This window comes from Haliotis cracherodii, unplaced genomic scaffold (assembly GCF_022045235.1).
Source record: "Haliotis cracherodii isolate W230 unplaced genomic scaffold, xgHalCrac1.p SCAF_5, whole genome shotgun sequence".
Taxonomy (NCBI): Eukaryota; Metazoa; Mollusca; class Gastropoda; order Lepetellida; family Haliotidae; genus Haliotis; species Haliotis cracherodii.
Window position 1 is genome coordinate 8,814,241 of NW_027266308.1, and position 21,984 is coordinate 8,836,224.

Consider the following 21,984-nt stretch of genomic DNA (forward strand, 5'->3'; position numbering starts at 1 on the left):
TCCACTGGCTGCCATGTGAACAATAACTGTGTCGAACTTGTTCAGTTTCTCAGAATTTACACGGTCGCACGAACATGATGTGACCTGCTATTAACAAATCCCTTATCGACAATCAATCCTTTTACTGCTGTACTGTTTTATCACAGACATAATGACCAGCTATTGAACGGAAATCCACTCAATGGATTAGCGGCGAACAGCCCGCACCCCTGCTCCCCGCAGACGAAGTGGACTAGTCCACACAAGTTTTGTGAGAGTGTAGATACTTGTTGTGGCTGGCATTTGGACATACAAAATGCAATTATTGCGTGGATTTCCGAGTGAAAATGGATGATATTTTATAACAGTAATGTCAACTGTGAGGGTAGCGGTCAGGGTTCGCCCTCTTAGTGGCAGGTAAGTCTAGAATCACAGTTTAAATACAAATCATAAACACCAAACAATCAAGATATGATACGACCTAGTGGTTGGCGCTTGGGGCTTTGGAGTCGCTAAGTGAGTGTGCCAATCGGCATTGTGGCATCATTACAACTTACAAACTATTTCCTCATTGACGTGATCGTCTATTTGCAGGGAGACGGACAAGAAAGCGTACTCCATAGTGACCGCCAGTGGAGATAACATCAGCATCAACAATGTCAAGGTACGAAGTCTCATCTATAGCAGACGACACAAGTTTAAAAAAGTTTGACAGATTGACAATGGATTAGAAAGGAAGTTGTCACAATGATATCATGTTTGGATATAAACATTTACGTAGTTTGTCGATAGTGCTTTTGAAAGTAAACTGGCTGGGACATTGATTGTTTGCTAGTCAATGGCCCTAAAAAATACAATCTGCATTATGCAGTGAACTGTTACTCATAGGTTTTTGTAGTCATTGACAGTGGTATAACACACGTAAGCTATAGTATTAGGTAAGATAAAGTTGATATTCCCTGTGTTTCAACATTGTATACGTTTTTAATAAATGATGGTTTGTTGGTATTTGAATGAACAGGACCCTACATGAGATTGAAGTTGAAACATTCTAGATCTTTGTGTTACAAATATTATACCTGTTCCTATTTTATGTTGTATGTTGGTTGGTTGGCTTGTTGTTAAATGCCGCTCTCGGCACTATTCCAGCTATATGACGGCGGTCTGTAAATAATCGAGTCTGGACCAGACAATCCAGTGATTAATATCATGAGCATCGATCCACGCATTTTGGAACCATGACATGCATCAGCGAGTCTGACCATCCGATCCCGTTAATCGCCTTTTATGGCAAGCATGGGTTGCTGAATGTATCAACTGTTTTAGGGGTATTTTTGAGATACAATATTTGTCAAGTTTATTTGTAAGTCACGAAATGTTTTTTCTTGTTTTTTTTTAGTGAGCATATAGTATGTCAAAACCTGACCCAAAACGAAAAATGGCAATTTTGAACACAATGGCCTTATAATCATCAAACGTTATTAACAATAGTACCCGGAATCAAATGCCATAAAATAATTGTTATAAACTTTGCCATGTTCACTTAATTTCTTTTGTGACTGATTTCCAGGCATGCTCGACTACGCTTGCCTACTTCATCTTAGCTTATAGGCCTAGATAATCTATAAAGCAAACAAAGATTAGGCCTTAAGTCTGTTAAACAACATAGTTAATGTGTCAAACATTACATTCACAGTTAGCTAAATTGTATTTTTCTCTCGTGTAAAATTCATTAGAAAATCCAACTTTAAATATTGTATTTGATAAGTATGTTGATATCATGGTTTATAATGCCTTGTATAAATTGTCAAGTCCTACTTTACAACTATGATAAAGGACAATGCTGTTAAAAATGAGACTCTAAAATGTCCCTTGAATTATTATTTCAAATGTGCAATAACTAAAAAGTAACATTTTCCTACCTGTATAATACTAGTTAATTTATCTGCCAAACGACCAATGGTTCTAGTTGAATATTGTTATTCAAAACACCGAAATAGGCAGATTATGAATTCCAATTTTTAAGAAAAAAGTATGAAAATGTTAACACCATCAAAGAAAAATTGTTAGAAACTATTTAAAGCATAATACTATAAAAACCAATGATGATATTTTTATCATGGGCCGAGGAGTAGATTTCCCGGCAAGATAAAGCCAACGGATAAAAACTATATTCATTGGGGTCATGTACAGATGAATGTGCAAATATAGAAACATCAGTTTGGCACTCCTTTCAGTGTTTACAAACAAACAGGGCACTCCGACCCTCGGTGATACTGATAAGGTCAGAATTATCCATCACATACTGAGATAGTTGTTATCATTTTCAAAATAATAGTCTAATCCACCCAAAATCAGTTTCTAAAAGATGTGGATGAGGCAACTTTTGCGAGAAAACATATGCGAGAAACTAGCGGGATCATTTTCTATATCTTTGCTTGTAGAACTTTACAGCTAGGCTCTTTTTACAAATTTATATATTAGATAGTTTTAGCTTAAATATGTCTGAAATATTACCTTATTTTTCGTTGCCGTGTGGACATCTGAATGCATTTCGAAATGTTATGACGAGCCAGGCCGATTCAAAGCAAACATGTCTCATAGACTAGAGTAGTTTCCCTTTGATAAAGGGCAATTACTCTAGCAGATAGCAGATAGATTGAAAAAGGTAAATACAAAAAATATGTCTTTGCAATTGTCATTTTGCCTATATGTAGTAATTCCACTGTCTGAAAAAACAAGTTTCAGTTGGAACTGTTTTGACAGTTGTAATTGTCCGACTGACTAATCACTGACCTATTTACGTTATATATTCATGCACACATACCACCAAAACCTGCATGGCTTAGGCACCGTACCACCAAGGCTCGCTAAGTACAATGTTTATTCCAAATGCAGAATATTAGCAAACCCCAACCACACTCGCGTGATAACCCCTATGTATCAAGTGGGTATAGGTAAGCTGCTGAAATTATCTCCTTTGATTCATGGCCACTCTCAGAGCAGTGAAAGCAGTGAGGTTGTCAGTATTCTTATCAATCAGAAAATGGGGGTGGGGTAGCCTAGTAGTTATTGCATTCGCTTGTCACCCTGAAGGGCCGGGTTCGATGCTCCACATGGACAATGTGTGAAACCAATTTCTGGTGTCCCCAACTATGATATTCCTGGAATATTGTTAAGATCGGGTGACTTGGTTGATGCATGTCATCGTATCCCAGTTGCGTAGATCGATGCTCATGATGTCAATCACTGGATTGCCTGGTCCAGACTCGATTATTTACAGACCGCTGTCACATAGCTGGAAAATTGGTGAGTGCAGGGTTAAACAACAAACAAACAAACAAATACTCACTCTGATGGAAATTAGATGGCAGTCCTTAATATTACAGTGTTCAGTATTCACAATAGTTTGATTGTGTTCGGTGTTGTTGATCAGTATCAATCACTAGAGCTTCTAATACACTTTGTGTCATGGGCTATTCAGTAAATTCCTAGAGGGATGAACTTACCAAGAAGGTGCTGTAAATAGCTCCCTCACCCACTATCAGGCAGATAACGTACAGTTCTGATTATTGTTACATCCTCAAAGGCTCTTCAAACTTTATCAAAATAATCACTGAATGATATTATACAGCAGAAATGGTTATTTAAAACCAAGATATGGTTTACAATATAAATTGCTGGTATATGGTGTGACAAACAACCGCCTGTTTACAGGTTGTGAACGTCTACTTACACACACAATGGCAAACTGACTTATAGACGGGATTATGAGCATTATACTTAACCATTCACTGCGTTGTGTAATCAGATAAAGCCAAGAGAATGTTGAACAATGGCCGGCATGGCCAATTGCCATATTTCTATGCATGTCCTCTGATAGTGATTCAATGGTATTTAAGATTGACATGTATGAGTGCCCCTCGGCAGGTGCACTGCATTTGTGTAATCATGAATCATGGCTGCTCAAAACGATTGATCACTTCATGTTATATCAATGCCAGAACTTGTCATGACGTTAAGCTCTTGAAAATGTTGTCATGTACACACAGATGCCAAAATGTCAGATGGACCAGTTATTGTTTTGAATGACTGACATATTATTCATTGATAATGTAATTAAAGATCAAGTCAGTGTTAATCATGATCATGTGTAATTATCATCATATATTTCTTCAGGTTTAGTTCATCAGTTCAACCCCCTCTCAGCTCTGCCTCCAACCCCCTCTCAGCTCTGCCTCCAACCCCCCTCAGCTCTGCCTCCAACCCCCTCTCAGCTCTGCCTCCAACCCCCTCTCAGCTCTGCCTCCAACCCCCTCTCACCTCCGCCTCTAACCCCCTCAGCTCTGCCTCCAACCCCCTCTCAGCTCTGCCTCCAACCCCCCTCAGCTCTGCCTCCAAGCCCTCTCAACTCTGCCTCCAACCCCCTCTCACCTCCGCCTCCAACCCCCTCTCAGCTCTGCCTCCAACCTCTTCTCAGCTCTGCCTCCAACCGCCTCTCAGCTCTGCCTCCAACCCCATCTCAGCTCTGCCTCCAACCCCCTCTCAGCTCTGCCTCCAACCCCCCTCAGCTCTGCCTCCAACCCCCTCAGCTCTGCCTCCAACCCCCTCTCAGCTCTGCCTCCAACCCCCTCTCACCTCCGCCTCTAACCCCCTCAGCTCTGCCTCCAACCCCCTCTCAGCTCTGCCTCCAACCCCTCTCAGCTCTACTTCCAACCCCTCTCAGCTCTGCCTCCAACCCCCTCTCAGCTCTGCCTCCAACCCCCTCAGCTCTGCCTCCAACCCCATCTCAGCTCTGCCTCCAACCCCCTCTCAGCTCTGCCTCCAACCCCATCTCAGCTCTGCCTCCAACCCCCTCTCAGCTCTGCCTCCAACCCCCCTCAGCTCTGCCTCCAAGCCCTCTCAACTCTGCCTCCAACCCCCTCTCACCTCCGCCTCCAACCCCCTCTCAGCTCTGCCTCCAACCTCTTCTCAGCTCTGCCTCCAACCGCCTCTCAGCTCTGCCTCCAACCCCATCTCAGCTCTGCCTCCAACCCCATCTCAGCTCTGCCTCCAACCCCCCTCAGCTCTGCCTCCAACCCCATCTCAGCTCTGCTTCCAACCCCCTCTCAGCTCTGCCTCCAACCCCCCTCAGCTCTGCCTCCAAGCCCTCTCAACTCTGCCTCCAACCCCCTCTCACCTCCGCCTCCAACCCCCTCTCAGCTCTGCCTCCAACCTCTTCTCAGCTCTGCCTCCAACCGCCTCTCAGCTCTGCCTCCAACCCCATCTCAGCTCTGCCTCCAATCCCCTCTCAGCTCTGCCTCCAACCCCCCTCAGCTCTGCCTCCAACCCCCCTCAGCTCTGCCTCCAACCCCATCTCAGCTCTGCCTCCAACCCCATCTCAGCTCTGCCTCCAACCCCATCTCAGCTCTGCCTCCAACCCCTCTCAGCTCTGCCTCCAACCCCCTCTCACCTCCACCTCCAACTTCTTCCCAGCTCTGCCTCCAACCCCATCTCAGCTCTGCCTCCAACCCCTCTCAGCTCTGCCTCCAACCCCCTCTCACCTCCACCTCCAACTTCTTCTCAGCTCTACTTCCAACCTGCTCTCATCTCTGCCTCCCACCCCCTCTCAGCTCTGCCTCCAACCCGCTCTCATCTCTGCCTCTACTATCTCTCAGCATAGTCCATTATGAAGGTATGCCTTATATGTGCCAGATAAGTTACAGGCATATATTCAGGAAGACACTATACAAATGTTATATAGTCATATTCAGGAAGACAGTATGCTAATATTATCATGCCTTGATCCATGTTGTGTACATCATGTTGTGGTGGTGTTTCAGCTGGAAGGTGTGCCGGAGTATGGGGATAGTCGAGAGCGTGTCAAGCACTTCACATTTGATTACTGCTATGATTCCATGGGAGACTCGCAACAACAGGGATATGCCTCACAGGAAGTGGTAAGATTGTTGGTTGGACATTGATGACATGCAAGGGAAATAAAGAATTGGCTTCAAATCTTTACAGCTTATATTATAGGTCTGGTGGCACTCGGTGACTGTGCATAGTGCAAAGGTCACAAATTAGGTGAAGTTCAGACACTTTGGTCGCGGAAAGTCCTTGGATGAGTGACCGTTTCTGCAGCTTGACCCTGAGAGTTTCTAGACCTTCGATCGTGTGCCACACTGAAGCACATGTAACAAGTGTGTCATCTTTGGCAAGTTGTTTTGTTCTAAATATGTCTCTGTTCACCCAGCAGTGAGTGGGTACCTGGTAGGATGAGATGGTAATCTTCATCGTCATTGTTGTAAATATTTGGAATTTTGAAGTACCAGACCCTTTAGTTTAGTGCCAAACCCTAACGATTAGTGCCAGACTCTATAGTTTAGTGCCGGACCCTAACGATTAGTGCCAGACTCTATAGTTTAGTGCCAAACCCTAACGATTAGTGCCAGACTCTAAATAGTTTAGTGCCGGACCCTAACGATTAGTGCCGGACCGTATATAGTTTAGTGCCAAACCCTAACGATTAGTGCCAGACTCTATAGTTTAGTGCCGGACCCTAACGATTAGTGCCAGACTCTATAGTTTAGTGCCAGACCCTAACGTTTAGTGCCAGACTCTATAGTTAAGTGCCAAACCCTAACGATTAGTGCCAGACTCTATATATAGTGCCGGACCCTAACGATTAGTGCCAGACTCTATAGTTTAGTGCCGGACCCTAACGATTAGTGCCAGACCCTAACGTTTAGTGCCAAACCCTAACGATTAGTGCCAGACTCTATAGTTTAGTGCCGGACCCTAACGATTAGTGCCAGACTCTATAGTTTAGTGCCAAACCCTAACGATTAGTGCCAGACTCTATAGTTTAGTGCCAAACCCTAACGATTAGTGCCAGACTCTATAGTATAGTGCCGGACCCTAACGATTAGTGCCAGACCCTAACGTTTAGTGCCGGACCCTAACGATTAGTGCCAGACTCTATAGTTTAGTGCCCTACCCTAACGATTTGTGCCAGACTCTATAGTTTAGTGCCAAACCCTAACGATTAGTGCCAGACTCTATAGTTTAGTGCCGGACCCTAACGATTAGTGCCAGACTCTATAGTTTAGTGCCGGACCCTAACGATTAGTGCCAGACCCTAACGTTTAGTGCCGGACCCTAACGATTAGTGCCAGACTCTATAGTTTAGTGCCGGACCCTAACGTTTAGTGCCGGACCCTATAGTTTAGTGCCAGACCCTATGGATTGTCATGGCTTTGTTTTGACAACCTCTCTAAGAGCCATGACTGTGTGAAACAATTCAACATTATTCCCGTTGTGTCCATGCATACTTTAGCCTGATTATGTGTCTGTTGTTAACTATACTACTTGACAGCACATCAATGCATGCTGTGAGGTGAGACTATTGGCTGGGTGTAGAAGAATGGTTTATAACATTCATGTGACATACTTAATTATACTTTGACGATTATGAAATATATAATCTATTTTACCTCATCCAGTTGGTTAGATAAGTAGAATAGTTAAATTCACTTCTTTAAAGGTTCAACTTAGTCTTCAGCTGGCGTATTCTCCTCTGTTTCCAGGCACTCTTAACGTTTTTAATAATTTCAACATCTCTGCACTACAAGTCCTTTGAAGATATGCATAAATTATTCCCGCTGTGGCAACAAACAGTTCAGAATCCCCTTCCTACTGTAATCCGACATAGTACTAGTAGCATGGTCCTCTGTTTTTGAAAATGGTGAAAGCACTGAATTTATGGAACTGAAATTTTGTGTATATGATCCCAGCAATAGTGGGTGTTATTAGTAAATATATTGAGTGAAGCGGCATGGGTTTAGTTCAGTGTTTTGAGTGGGATCTGAATTACGGAATCGCCGACAACAGCCTGTTTAAGCAAAATATGGCGCTGTATGTGCTCAAGCTTTCGTTATCCACCGCATGTCACCATTATGACGTCATGTCGCTTATTGTAACGCAAAAGATATGACATCACAGTCGTATATTGAAAAGCGCCCAATTCCAAGGTCTCTGTTTCCCCAAAACTTAAATTGCATTTTCTTTGTAGATTTCTAGTGTGTTTTCTGCATGAAGTATTTTGCCACACATCCTTTGAATATTGTATTAACCACAACTTTCAATTTTGTAACATGTAATTGTAGATATAATTATTTAAATGTGCCTACCGATAATGACTTAAAAAAGTACTCTTCTTTGAATATTCGCTTCCGCACAGATGTAGCCGTCAAACCAGCTGTTTCAATCAGAGGGGGTTTATTGTGATTTATTAACCTCTGATTGACCAATCAGAATAGAGTAAATTCTAAATTACAGGGTGGAATTTACATTTATGACCTTTGTGCCTTCGTGTCTTTCTGGAATTGATTGATTAATCTTTTTTTTGTGTGTGGACCAGTGGGTTGCTGACTTGAGAACAGATTTGGCCATAGCTATCATGGTAATCGTGTTGAAACTGAACATTTTTCTTCTGACAGTTAGAAGTATCAATGCATAATTTAACATACAGAAAGTATGTAATATTGTATCACAAAAATGTTGCTATTATGTTTGCAAGTATATTTAGGATTGGAGTATGAGTTATGTCATTGTCAGTTTAACTAAACTGATCTGTAGTGTTACAAATAGTCCAGGTGAGCTACAAAGCCACCTGGATCTATATTCTGTGTGTGGTTGTGTGTGGTGAGTCAGTCAAAGAGGAGAATGTTTGTGTCGTCAATATTTAACTGGTGCACTCAATTTGCACCTTGATGATACTACAAGCATGATTTATTATCACAGACATGCTTGTGCTGTCTTGAAGGTTGGCTTTGATGTACACATCTACTACTCGAAAGAAGTTAAGGAACACCCCATTTTTTCATTTGACTAGTTAATCTGTCATGCCAATTTTCTTCATGCCATGACAGATTAACTATAGTCATATAAAAACATTGTGCGTTCTTTAACTGTTTTTGAGTAGCGAATGCTAGGAGTGTGGCTGCTCGGGAAAGTGTCATTCAGAAAGTGACAATGATGAATGTTACTATGTTACCAGTAGCTTTCTATTAGCAAATCTAGTTTTTCTCCTTATTGGACAATTTCTTGAAAACATTGGATTTACATACCAAGATTTTGGTATATGATCACAGCTTTAACAAGACAAAGGCGTCTATAGAGTTTCAGAATATAGATCCAATTTCTAACATGGCCACACCAACAGCCATATTGAATTGTCGTTTGGCTTTTTCTGTTTCCATTTATTCATGTTTATGTGTTTAGGACATGCTTTGAGCTTTTGGATATTTTTTAATTGACTCACTCAGATGGGAACTAGATGGCCTTTTCTTAGTATTACAGTTTTCTACTTGGACAAAAAGGTTGCTTGTGTTAGGTGTTGTCAATCAGTATCAATCACAAGAGCTATTACATTGTGTGTCATGGGGCTATTACAGTAAATTCCTAGATGGTTGAACTTTCCATAATTACCAAGAAGGTGCTGTTAATATCTCTCATGGGTATAGTTTGATCATTAATTAGTTTTGGTTGTCCATGTGTTTGTAGCTATGTGAATTGTATCAGTGTGTAAGTAAGCTTATCTCCACCCCGAAGCCCCTGAGTGTTTAGCCGTGTGAGTGGGGATTGAGGCTCTGTATGGTCAGTTGATATGCGACTCACTCCAGACCTGTTTGCTCGTGGTGTTCACCCTCCCTTGTTCACTACAGCACTCCAGGGTGGCTGTCACATGTCTGTTGAGGAACAGACGCCCTTCTGACACCCCCAAGCAATTACATACAGCAGCTGATCCCCTACTGAGAGATTCATAAAGACATTTCGTTTTCATAGTGCTTTCAACTTGAGGACTTGTATCAATATAAGTTTGATAGTCACTGGGCTGCTAAAAACACCACCAGTTTGTAGCCATGTTAAAAGATGGTACTTGTTGTTACCATGCCTGCTGCTCAGCATTAAGGGGAAAAACAAGGACTGGTTGGTTTGGTGTCCGTATACTTTGTCTGAGTGGGCTAGCACTATAAAACTACCGTTAGTCCAGCCATTACACTAGTACAAGGAGAGACATACACATACACACACGCACATCGCTTTTTGAGTGCAATAATCTAGAACATGACATTGAACATCATGAAACCCCCAATAGAATATAATTACTGACATGCTCAATTGATTGTAATGCCAATGTGTATACTAGAAATATGACAAATTGCAGGTACGCCTTGCATTAAGTTGATAAGGGATGAGTCTACCCCTGATCAAAGTCAAATCACAGTTTTAAGGTGAAAATAAACACTTGGAGTTATATTACAAACTGCATAGCGAGAAGTACCTAGGTATGAATATTGAGAGGGAGGTATGCCTTTGAAGTCTGTATTGTGCTGACACTATCTGAGAACGACCAGTCTGGGGCTGAGTAATATCGAGTGTAGAGCTTGTCTAGTACTTTGTTAGCTTGTACACACAGTAATGTATGTAAACAATATCAGCACATCTCCATTGGTTTCTGGAGCAGAATTCAAAAACCATGAGAGATATCTTAACTAAACTTGGCACATAGATAGGTCTAGTGGTGACCTGGTGCCTTTTAATAGTTTGGGTTTTTTTTAAAATGTATTTTTCGAAATTCCATGGCAACATCTTTGACTAAGACTGAAAATGGCATCAGTACACAACCGGACATTACATATTGGTGGGGGATATAAGTATTTCATGCTTGGTCTAAATTCATAGCCTGATGATTGTGACAAATCAATGACCATGTACTCTTGTCATTAGTGTTGTTACATAAGTAGTTGGACTAAGCAGGCCCCTGTTCCACAAAGCGATCTTAACGCTGAGGTGATCGTAACTCCCATACTTTAACATAGACTTACAATCATTGTTGTACTACGTACGATCTCTTTGTGGACCGTAGTCCTGATGATTTGGAGGCCAGGGTAAGTGTGACTTGGACCAGTGACTCAGCCTGTGTGTGTTAATGGCACTGTGCCATTGGCCAGGCCGGTCAGTGAGAGGTCTTATCACAAGCTGGCCCTATTTCACGTGTACTTCTTTATTCTTTCAATGTAGGAATTTGTAAAGTGGGCTGTATATTTGGACTTGTGATAAGACCATGTACATAAGTCTGATGTTGAGATTGAGGAGAGTGTTTATACATGGAACCCTTTATTAATGATTAGATTCCAGTAAGATGCTGAGAGTTGTTTGGTTAGAGTTGTGTAAACCCAGTATTGACATTACTCTTGAGAATGTTGTGAGCCTAATGCCTGATAAGAAATTCTACTTTATTTGCTTTTAAATGTAACAACTGAATCGAGTTTCTAGTACCATTGACCATGCAGATTATGTTCTGTCAGTATTGGAGAATAGCTCAGAAGTCAGAAACCTTCCTCTGCACAATATGCATTGGCCATATATGTTATATGAGGAAGGAGTCCTCTGTGGAAGTTCCCCACATGTAGTTCACATTAGAGGTAATGCAATGAATACATGTTCCCCACATAAAGTTCACAAAGAAGTTATACAAGGAAGGATTGTTCCCCACATATAGTTCACTAAGAAGTTATAGTCATGCCCCGCTTATATGGACTTCAGATATCCGGAAACCTCGGTTCCCGGACGATTTTCATTCAAAACGAAATAATTACTATATAAATTTACCCGTATATCCGGAAATTCAGTTTCCGGACCTGGACGGTCATTTTCATACACAAAACACTGAAATGCACACAAAATTGTCTCACTTATCCGGACAATACACTTCCGCTGGTGGTAATCCTTTGATTCGTGAGAAGCCAATTAACCAAGTGACACTGAGTTACGTCTGAGACGAGCTTGTTTATTGTACATGTAATCCCATTCGATAAATATGGCTTCTGTGGAGGTCAGAGGTCAAAGTTGTGTAAGTATGGCCTGTCAACTCACAAGGAGGCTCGTGCTTGTATAGAGACCTTGATTACCTATTACGAGAACACAGGCGATCTGGACAATTTGGAATTATTGTTTAAAATTCAAACCTCAAAATGTGGTAAAGTTCCATGACAGACTTTTTGAAACGTGTATGAATAAAGATTGAGTGGATGTATCTGTTTGCTCTGTCATCTGTCATGAGTTGCATAATTGAAGGGAATTAACTCTTCCAGTAAGAAGCTGGTTTCAGTTATACGGAAATTTGTTTATACGGACGAATTGTGAAATGACGCAAGTGTCCGTATAAACGAGGCACGACTGTACTAGGAAAAAGGAGTGTTCCCCATACATGTCTACTGTAGAGGTTATCCAATGGAGTGTTCCCCATACATGTCTGCTATAGAGGTTATCCAATGGAGTGTTCCCCATACATGTCTGCTATAGAGGTTATCCAATGGAGTGTTCCCCATACATGTCTGCTATAGAGGTTATCCAACGGAGTGTTGCCCATACATGTCTACAGTAGAGGTTATCCAACGGAGAGTTGCCCATACATGTCTACTGTAGAGGTTATCCAATGGAGTATTCCCCATACATGTCTACTGCAGAGGTTATCCAATGGTGTGTTGCCCATACATGTCTTCTGTAGAGGTTATCCAACGGTGTGTTGCCCATACATGTCTACTGTAGAGGTTATCCAACGGAGTGTTGCCCATACATGTCTACTGTAGAGGTTATCCAAAGGAGTGTTGCCAAACATGTCTACTGTAGAGGTTATCCAATGGAGTGTTCCCCATACATGTCTACTGCAGAGGTTATCCAACAGTGTGTTGCCCATACATGTCTACTGTAGAGGTTATCCAATGGAGTGTTCCCCATACATGTCTACTATAGAGGTTATCCAACGGTGTGTTGCCCATACATGTCTACTGTAGAGGTTATCCAACGGAGTGTTGCCAAACATGTCTACTGTAGAGGTTATCCAATGGAGTGTTCCCGATACATGTCTACTGCAGAGGTTATCCAATGGAGTGTTGCCAAACATGTCTACTGTAGAGGTTATCCAATGGAGTGTTCCCCATACATGTCTACTGCAGAGGTTATCCAACAGTGTGTTGCCCATACATGTCTACTGTAGAGGTTATCCAATGGAGTGTTCCCCATACATGTCTACTGTAGAGGTTATCCAATGGAGTGTTCCCCATACATGTCTACTATAGAGGTTATCCAACGGTGTGTTGCCCATACATGTCTACTGTAGAGGTTATCCAACGGTGTGTTGCCCATACATGTCTACTGTAGAGGTTATCCAACGGAGTGTTGCCAAACATGTCTACTGTAGAGGTTATCCAATGGAGTGTTCCCGATACATGTCTACTGCAGAGGTTATCCAACGGAGTGTTCCCCATACATGTCTACTGTAGAGGGGATATCCAACGGAGTGTTCCCCATACATGTCTACTGTAGAGGTTATCCAACGGTGTGTTGCCCATACATGTCTACTGTAGAGGTTATCCAATGGAGTATTCCCCATACATGTCTACTGTAGAGGTTATACAATGGAGTGTTCCCCATACATGTCTACTGTAGAGGTTATACAATGGAGTGTTCCCCATACATGTCTACTGTAGAGGGGATATCCAACGGAGTGTTCCCCATACGTATCTACTGTAGAGGTTATACAATGGAGTGTTCCCCATACATGTCTACTGTAGAGGGGATATCCAACGGAGTGTTCCCCATACGTATCTACTGTAGAGGTTATACAATGGAGTGTTCCCCATACTTGTCTACTGTAGAGGGGATATCCAACGGTGTGTTGCCCATACATGTCTACTGTAGAGGGGATATCCAACGGAGTGTTGCCCATACATTTTTACTGTAGAGGTTATCTAACTGTGTGTTGCCCATACATGTCTACTGTGGAGGTTATCCAATGGAGTGTTCCCCATACATGTCTACTGTAGAGGTTATCCAATGGAGTGTTCCCCATACATGTCTTCTGTAGAGGTTATCCAACGGAGTGTTGCCAAACATGTCTACTGTAGAGGTTATCCAATGGAGTGTTCCCCATACATGTCTACTGCAGAGGTTATCCAACAGTGTGTTGCCCATACATGTCTACTGTAGAGGTTATCCAATGGAGTGTTCCCCATACATGTCTTCTGTAGAGGTTATCCAATGGAGTGTTCCCCATACATGTCTACTATAGAGGTTATCCAACGGTGTGTTGCCCATACATGTCTACTGTAGAGGTTATCCAACGGTGTGTTGCCCATACATGTCTACTGTAGAGGTTATCCAACGGAGTGTTCCCCATACATGTCTACTGTAGAGGTTATCCAATGGAGTGTTCCCCATACATGTCTACTGTAGAGGTTATCCAATGGAGTGTTCCCCATACATGTCTTCTGTAGAGGTTATCCAACGGAGTGTTGCCCATACATGTCTACTATAGGGGTTATCCAACGGAGTGTTGCCCATACATGTCTACTGTAGAGGTTATCCAACGGAGTATTCCCCATACATGTCTACTGCAGAGGTTATCCAATGGTGTGTTGCCCATACATGTCTACTGTAGAGGTTATACAATGGAGTGTTCCCCATACATTTCTACTGTAGAGGTTATCCAATGTAGTGTTCCCTAAACATGCCTACTGTAGAGGTTATTCATTGTAGTGTTCCCCATACATGTCTACTGTAGAGGTTATCCAATGGAGTGTTCCCCATACATGTCTACTGTAGAGGTTATCCAATGTAGTGTTCCCCATACATGTCTACAGTAGAGGTTATCTAACGGAGTGTTCCCCGTACATGTCTACTGTAGAGGTTATCCAATGGAGTGTTCCCCATACATGTCTACTGTAGAGGTTATCCAATGTAGTGTTCCCCATACATGTCTACAGTAGAGGTTATCTAACGGAGTGTTCCCCGTACATGTCTACTGTAGAGGTTATCCAATGGAGTGTTCCCCATACATGTCTACAGTAGAGGTTATCTAACGGAGTGTTCCCCGTACATGTCTACTGTAGAGGTTATCCAACGGAGTGTTCCCCGTACATGTCTACTGTAGAGGTTATCCAATGGAGTGTTCCCCATACATGTCTACAGTAGAGGTTATCTAACGGAGTGTTCCCCGTACATGTCTACTGTAGAGGTTATCCAATGGAGTGTTCCCCATACATGTCTAGTGTAGAGGTTATACAATGGAGTGTTCCTCATAGTGTCTACTGTGGGGGTTATCCAATGTGGTGTTCCCCATACATGTCTACTATAGAGGTTATCCAATGGAGTGTTCTAAATACATGTCCTGTAGAGTCTATCCAATGGAGTGTTCCCCATACATATCGCTTGTATGGTTACACAACATATAATGGCATTAGGCGTAGCCTGGTAATCAGATTGAAAAGGGATCTATGCATGGTATCCTAAGCTGGATTCAAGTTTGCTTATACAAGGATTGCAAAACATTCAACAGAGGCCCAGATAAATCCAAGTGTAAGACAAATTGAAAGAAGCCTAATGCAAGAGTCCCTTCAGGGATATCAATAAGTTCAGTTGTCACTTTGACACAGCTGGTGTGGCCACAGTGTAGTGTAGCTGAGTAGCTCCTCATGTATTTATTTCTATGCTTATTATGTGCATTTATTTGAATATCGATGCATGTTTATGAAGTCTGCAATTAAGCGATAGGTCAAACATATATATATATATATATATATATATATATATATATATATATATATATATATATATATATATATATATATATATATTTATATTGAGATTTGATTATGTTTAAATATTTTTTAAAATAGTGCCAGAGAATAACCAGTTTTGAAACAGATTCCATTGGGCATTAACATGATAAAAGGCAAATGAGCAGTGAAAGTTATGAGTGGATCACTGAAAATTAGTCATGACACCAGGTGTTCTCCATACTGGTAGCACCGTCATGGGCATGAAAAGTAAGTGTTTGTAAGTAATGGATTTGTTATTTTAGTGTTTATGGATTGTAAGATATGATAAGATAAGATAAGATGAGATAATATTTATTGCAGAAACGTTCCATTACAGGACAGATGCAATTTTAAAAGACATGACAGTCCTGTTTAAGAGACGGGTCACGTTAAATTCAAACTGGTTTCTGCATCATGGCAACTTAAATATCACTGGATCTAACTTGTAGACAAATCTGTGTCAGTACTGACGAGGTCAAAGGTTACATACCACATGACTAAAAGTTAGGAATGATTTTAATAAATTGGCTTTAATAGATTTTGTGAACTTTAAACAAAGTCAGTTTGTATGCAAATGAAGGTTTGATTATAGTGATACATGTAGTCTTATTGATCAATAATTATGAAATCATAGTGTATTAGAGACTGTAAAGTGTTTATTAGCATGTAACACGATATGAGTGCTCGAAGATCCCATGATTAGTCTGTGTGTAGTCTTGTTATCTTTGCTTACATGTCAATGCAGTCAGTGAGGCATGACTCTCTGTTGGTCAGATAGCTCGTGTTGTGTGCAGACCTGTCTTCGGCCTTGTATACATATGCAGCGGGCTGTAATGATACACTTTGCTATGCTATGATATGTAACTAAATATATGAATTGTGATATGACACATGATAGCTATGATTCATCATTAAATGTAGTAAGAGGGTGAGTATGGCTAAATGCTTTTTTAAATATTCTAGTCATATCACTGCAGGATACCAAGAATTGGCTTCATACATTGCAACCTTACCATTGCTTACAGGAAATTGAACCTGGATCTTTGATGAGTGAAAACTGTATCCACATGGCTACCCCACCACCCCAATTGATGAGTTCCAACATAAACATATTTTGAATAATTAGTAAATCATCATGATCATATTCCAGGGTATTACCTCGACTTAGAAACTAGGGGTCCATGGTATCCCAATACTTAATTTCCAGGGTCCTTCCAGGAAATAGGACGTCCTGTAAAGTGATGAAATGGTCCCAGTGGTGTAGTGTGCTGTCCTCTACATCTTGATAAATACTTTAATTATTGGACCTTTATATATATCTGTCAAAATTTTGGTACAATGAATATTATTGTGTGTCCCATGGGATGCAGCATATTCTTTTCTTCTGCTCTTCCTGGTGCCTACTGGAAGCATTTTATACAGATACATACATACAGTGAAACCATGTTAGTCCAAACCCTGTTAATCCAGAAACCTTGCCTTCCAGGTGATCACAACTGCGACCGATTAAGTTAAGGATATTACATAAAACCATGAGTGAGGGAAAAGCCCAAGGCTGTAGGTCTGAGGGCTTTTCCCGAGCTTGAGGTTCAATATTTTCAACCAAAACCGAGGATTGTTTATCCAACTTATGAACCGTCTAAGTGCAAGAAATACCAGAAAAAATCAGAAAACATTGAGATACCTGTTATTGAAACAATACAGTGTGACGCGCTCTACCAAAAATTTGATCATTGCATGCGAGAGAAAAGACATGGACACAACTGCAGTCACAACATGTAGAACTGAACAACCTTTCATCACCTGTCCTGTTGGTTCAATGGGAAAACAATCCAAAATCAGCATGATATTCATATCAAAAGGCTAGTTGACAAAATCTCAGTGTAAACCTAGGTCTTAAAACCTGTCTTAAAACCTAGGTTTGGATAAGAAACGCTTTAAATATGGGTTTGGGTTTTACTTCCCTTCTAGTTTTTACCGAGGTTGTGGGGAACTTCATGCAATATTGGGTAATATGGTGATAGGTTTATGAATATATGTATTACTCCATACTCATGATTCTGTAATCAAGACTATTTACGGGGAATACAGCTGTCTGGATCAAGAGGGTTTCAGTGTATATACATTAATACATGACCAGATAATCAAGAATTCATATCAAGCCACAACACTTCATCTTGTATTTGAATGGAAGATTGTAGATTAAACGCCAAGGGAAAGAGTGTCTGAAAGAAATATGCACCCGGGCATTTAATCAAGGAAGTACGGTATGGCTGTTTTTGTTTTGCAAAGTTAGCATGGTAATCATGGTTAATTAGGTTTGTCTGTATGAAAGAACTTAATTATTTTGTGTATAATTTGTAAAACTGTTCCTTGTGATCTGTGTCCTTTGTGCCCAGATGACATGAGAATTGTCTTGTATTCTGACGCTTGGCTTTGTCACAGGGTCACATACATCTCTGTGTGACAGACTGAAAGAACTTGGGAGAAGGCTGTACATCTCAACATGCTAATGTCATCTGAATAAATACCTACAAAGTTACATATTTTCAGATATGTACAGTCGTTGTGTAAGGCTGAACCATCATGGCCTGCATGTGTACAATAGTGGGCTTATGCAGTAAAACTGATTGATCAACTGTGCACATGCCTTTCCTGTGTGTTTGACACCTTTACGTTGATATATACTCGGCTACTTTGTAATAAACATTCGGTGAGACTTCTGTGAAGAAGGTGGCGTGAACCTGGCAGGGTTCAGTTCTAAACCCCTCACAACTATACTACTCCACTTTTAGATAGCGATATTTTTTATCTTTCTATGATACACAAAACTTATTCTTATCATATGTCAAGTGTATATTGAAGTTGAACCACATGTCTGATTGTCCCTATCAAAACTGGAGCAGTTTATTATGTCACAGCATTCTGCAGTCAGGGCACAATAAATGACAAACTGTTTGAGACAGAGAAGTGACAAGTTTCAGGCTCTCTGTAGGCCGTAAAATTTTAATATTCTCAACATCAACTTTCTTTCGAAATTTTGAAATTCTGCATTTCATACCATGGTAACTGTTTTTGAAACTGCCAGCCAACCATGACTGAGAAAGAAGTACTTCTAATAAATATTAGTTTCCATGGCGATTTGGCAGCCAATCATGACTGAGAAAGAAGTACTTCTAATAAATATTAGTTTCCATGGTGATCTAGCAGCCAATCATGACTGAGAAAGAAGTACTTTAATAAATATTAGATTCCATGGCGCTCTAGCAGCCAATCATCTGTTCATATGATTGTCGTGTGTCTGAGTGTTGATATATTTGATATCAAAAGACACTAAGGTGAGATTTTGTTCATCATCCAACATCATTCTTTCAACTTTTTAAGTTTATAGATAGTAATAAGCAGTGTCTTCAGTAGCAGAGCCATTAGTGATGTCATTTGATTGTGACGTCATGGTAATCAATGACGTCACAAAGGTCTGCAAAGCACTGTGATGCAATTTTATTGCAGCAATATCTACAATGTAGATATCGCTTGATCTCACCCAAGCGATATCTCCTGCAGGAGCCAGTTTTGGATGATAAATAGTTCCACGCATGGGACATGGGATACGAGGCTAACTGAGAGTTCTCTGCTTCAGGTGTACCAGGATCTGGGAACAGAGGTGCTGCAGGCTGCCTTGGAAGGATACAATGCCTGTCTGTTTGCGTATGGCCAGACAGGAACAGGCAAGACATACACAATGATGGGAAACTTGGTAAGGTCAGGTCTTGCAAGGAATATTGTGTAATGACAACAACACCCTAATTAGTGGCAGTCAGTTTCATTGTCCATCATCATCATCATCATCATCATCATCATCTGATTCACAGTGGGAAATGTTGTACTTTGGCATGTCAACTTCATTTTGCCAAGTTTACATACATGACATCACTTCAGATGGTTGATTGTCTCATATGTAAGACTAGGACACTGTATATTTTACATTTATGTAGCTGTGAAGATCTGGGTTAGAGTTGGTCTTCAGCAACCCATGCATGCCGTAAAAGGTGACCATGCTTGTTGTTTGCAGGCGACAAACTGAATCGGGTGTTCAGGCTTGCTGACATGGTTGATGCATGTCATTGCATGCCATGTCATGTCAATCACGTGGATCGATGCTCATGATATCAATCCCTGGATTGTCTAGTCCACCATTGATTCCTTACTGACCAATACAGCTGGTATATTGCTGAGTGCGGCGTAAAACAACAAACAAACAAACATATATATAAAAACTCTTGATTATGATAAATGATTATATGCAGTGACATGAGTGTTGTTGAAAGTGTGGTACTCAGGCCACAAATTGTTTTAAAAATTGGTTTACAAATCCGCCAACTTGAAAAAAATGAAATCTGAAAAAATATCTAAAAGGTGACAAGCAGTGAGTTTTTTATTCCCCTGATCAGAAATAAGTAAAATGTTACAAACCAAACCCGCTTACTGTCACTATAATCAGATAATGAATATATTAAGGCCTCCAGCCTCCTCTCCACTGCTCCCTAAAAGTGGGGAGGAAGCTGAAACAGTAGATTTTGGAATGTGTAGACTCAAGAATTTTTTTTTTTTTCATTAAACAGCTAATCCAGCCGCGATATTTGATATTTGAAATTTTTGTCCTATCTACTTAAAAGTTAGAGGAAATCTTAAAAAAATATTTGTATTTACTTTTTAAAATTTTTTTTCACATACTGACCTAAATTTCTGGCCATATTTCCATAAACAATAAAAAATCAAAAAATCTGGCCTCATATGGTTTGCTAGCACATGATCAATGTTTGTTTTGTGGGAGATTTATGCAAACATTTGGTAGAAAACTGTTAAATGCAATGATCATGATGATATTGATATTGATGCTCAACGCTTATTTTCATCACTGAAACAATAAGTCATGCTCTTATTTCCATTGACAAATACTCTAAAAATGAACTCATACTTTATTGCAGAGTGAAGAAGGAGTGATACCCAGGATAGGAGATGTGAGTTGTTGTTTGACCTTATATCATGTAAATAGCATAGATTGTATGTGTTAGTAGAATCTGATCCAAATGGGTGTTGTACCTATGACCAACTCAGTTCAGCAGCATGTTGTGTGATTACTGTGCCGGGATTTATGTAGGATTCCAAACTTAGTGCCCTTGGCAAAACTTGGGATTTTTTAAGTTCTTATTTTCAGAGGTATTTTAACATAGCATTGTAACATCGCATTCAATGCAGTGACATAGAATTAAGCCTCCTCTGTGTTTCCTCTGTACAAGCCCATCTCATTTACACGAAAGAGGAACTTTTAGTTCCTATTTAGGAATGTTTATTGACTATTGCTGCAGATATGCCCAAATTTCGGCATCTGAGCAGGTCCAGATAAATCCGTGTGTGTATACAACTGTAACAGCTTGATTGAAGGAATTAACATACAGCTTAAGTGCTGCAAACTACGATGATGCACAATCAAATAAACACATAGGTTTACTCATCTTCCCGAGACAAGGGAGTTAACTGACTGTAAAGGTCCAGTTGCCAGGCTGGAATTTCATGGCTCGATCATAGTGCAACTAGTGGCGATTACGAGTTATGTTCCTCCTATGTCACTCCTATTAACCCATCAGTTGCATTTGGTTCAAGCCAATTGGCGGCCCCCAGTCAAGACAATCAGATTGATAGTCAATTTTTTTATTATTATATAAGTGATGCCCAGTTGACGGTACATGGCATGGCATTCACCATGTTGTTGATGAACCGAATGGTGATTTTGTTACGCGATTTTGAATGGATTGTGCATAGGCTGGTTAGTCCAGCCAAAAAATACTCCATAATTCCAGCTTAGTTCAGCAATGGTGGACTTTTATCATGTTTATAGTCAGTTAACTCCCTTGTTACTGCAGGTGCAGTTGATGCAGGTGCTTGCTATGGCATCAGTTGTTGCTGCAGGTGCTTGCTATGGCAACAATTGCTTCTGCAGGTGCTTGCTATAGGATAAGTTGCTGCAGGTGCTTGCTCTGGCATCAGTTGTTGCTGCAGGTGCTTGCTATGGCAACAATTGCTTCTGCAGGTGCTTGCTATGGCATCAGTTGTTGCTGCAGGTGCATGCTATGGCATCAGTTGTTGCTGCAGGTGCTTGCTGTGGCATCAGTTGTTGCTGCAGGTGCTTGCTATGGCAACAATGGCTTCTGCAGGTGCTTGCTATGGCATCAGTTGTTGCTGCAGGTGCTTGCTCTGGCATCAGTTGTTGCTGCAGGTGCTTGCTATGGCAACAATGGCTTCTGCAGGTGCATGCTATGGCATCAGTTGTTGCTGCAGGTGCTTGCTATGGCAACAA

The 21,984-nt window shown here is 40.9% G+C and overlaps 1 protein-coding gene across 1 annotated transcript in view; it reads left to right on the forward strand.

The window, feature by feature from the left end:
• The first annotated feature begins 264 nt into the window (after positions 1–264).
• Positions 265–21,984, forward strand: part of LOC139442395 (uncharacterized) — an 88,468-nt gene continuing 66,748 nt past the window's right edge. The window contains exons 1-5 of the mRNA XM_071223199.1: positions 265–396; positions 574–643; positions 5,802–5,918; positions 19,267–19,383; positions 20,615–20,647. Of these exons, the coding sequence (XP_071079300.1) occupies positions 350–396; positions 574–643; positions 5,802–5,918; positions 19,267–19,383; positions 20,615–20,647 (384 nt within the window). The 5' untranslated portion in view covers positions 265–349. The remainder of the gene's footprint in view (positions 397–573; positions 644–5,801; positions 5,919–19,266; positions 19,384–20,614; positions 20,648–21,984) is intronic.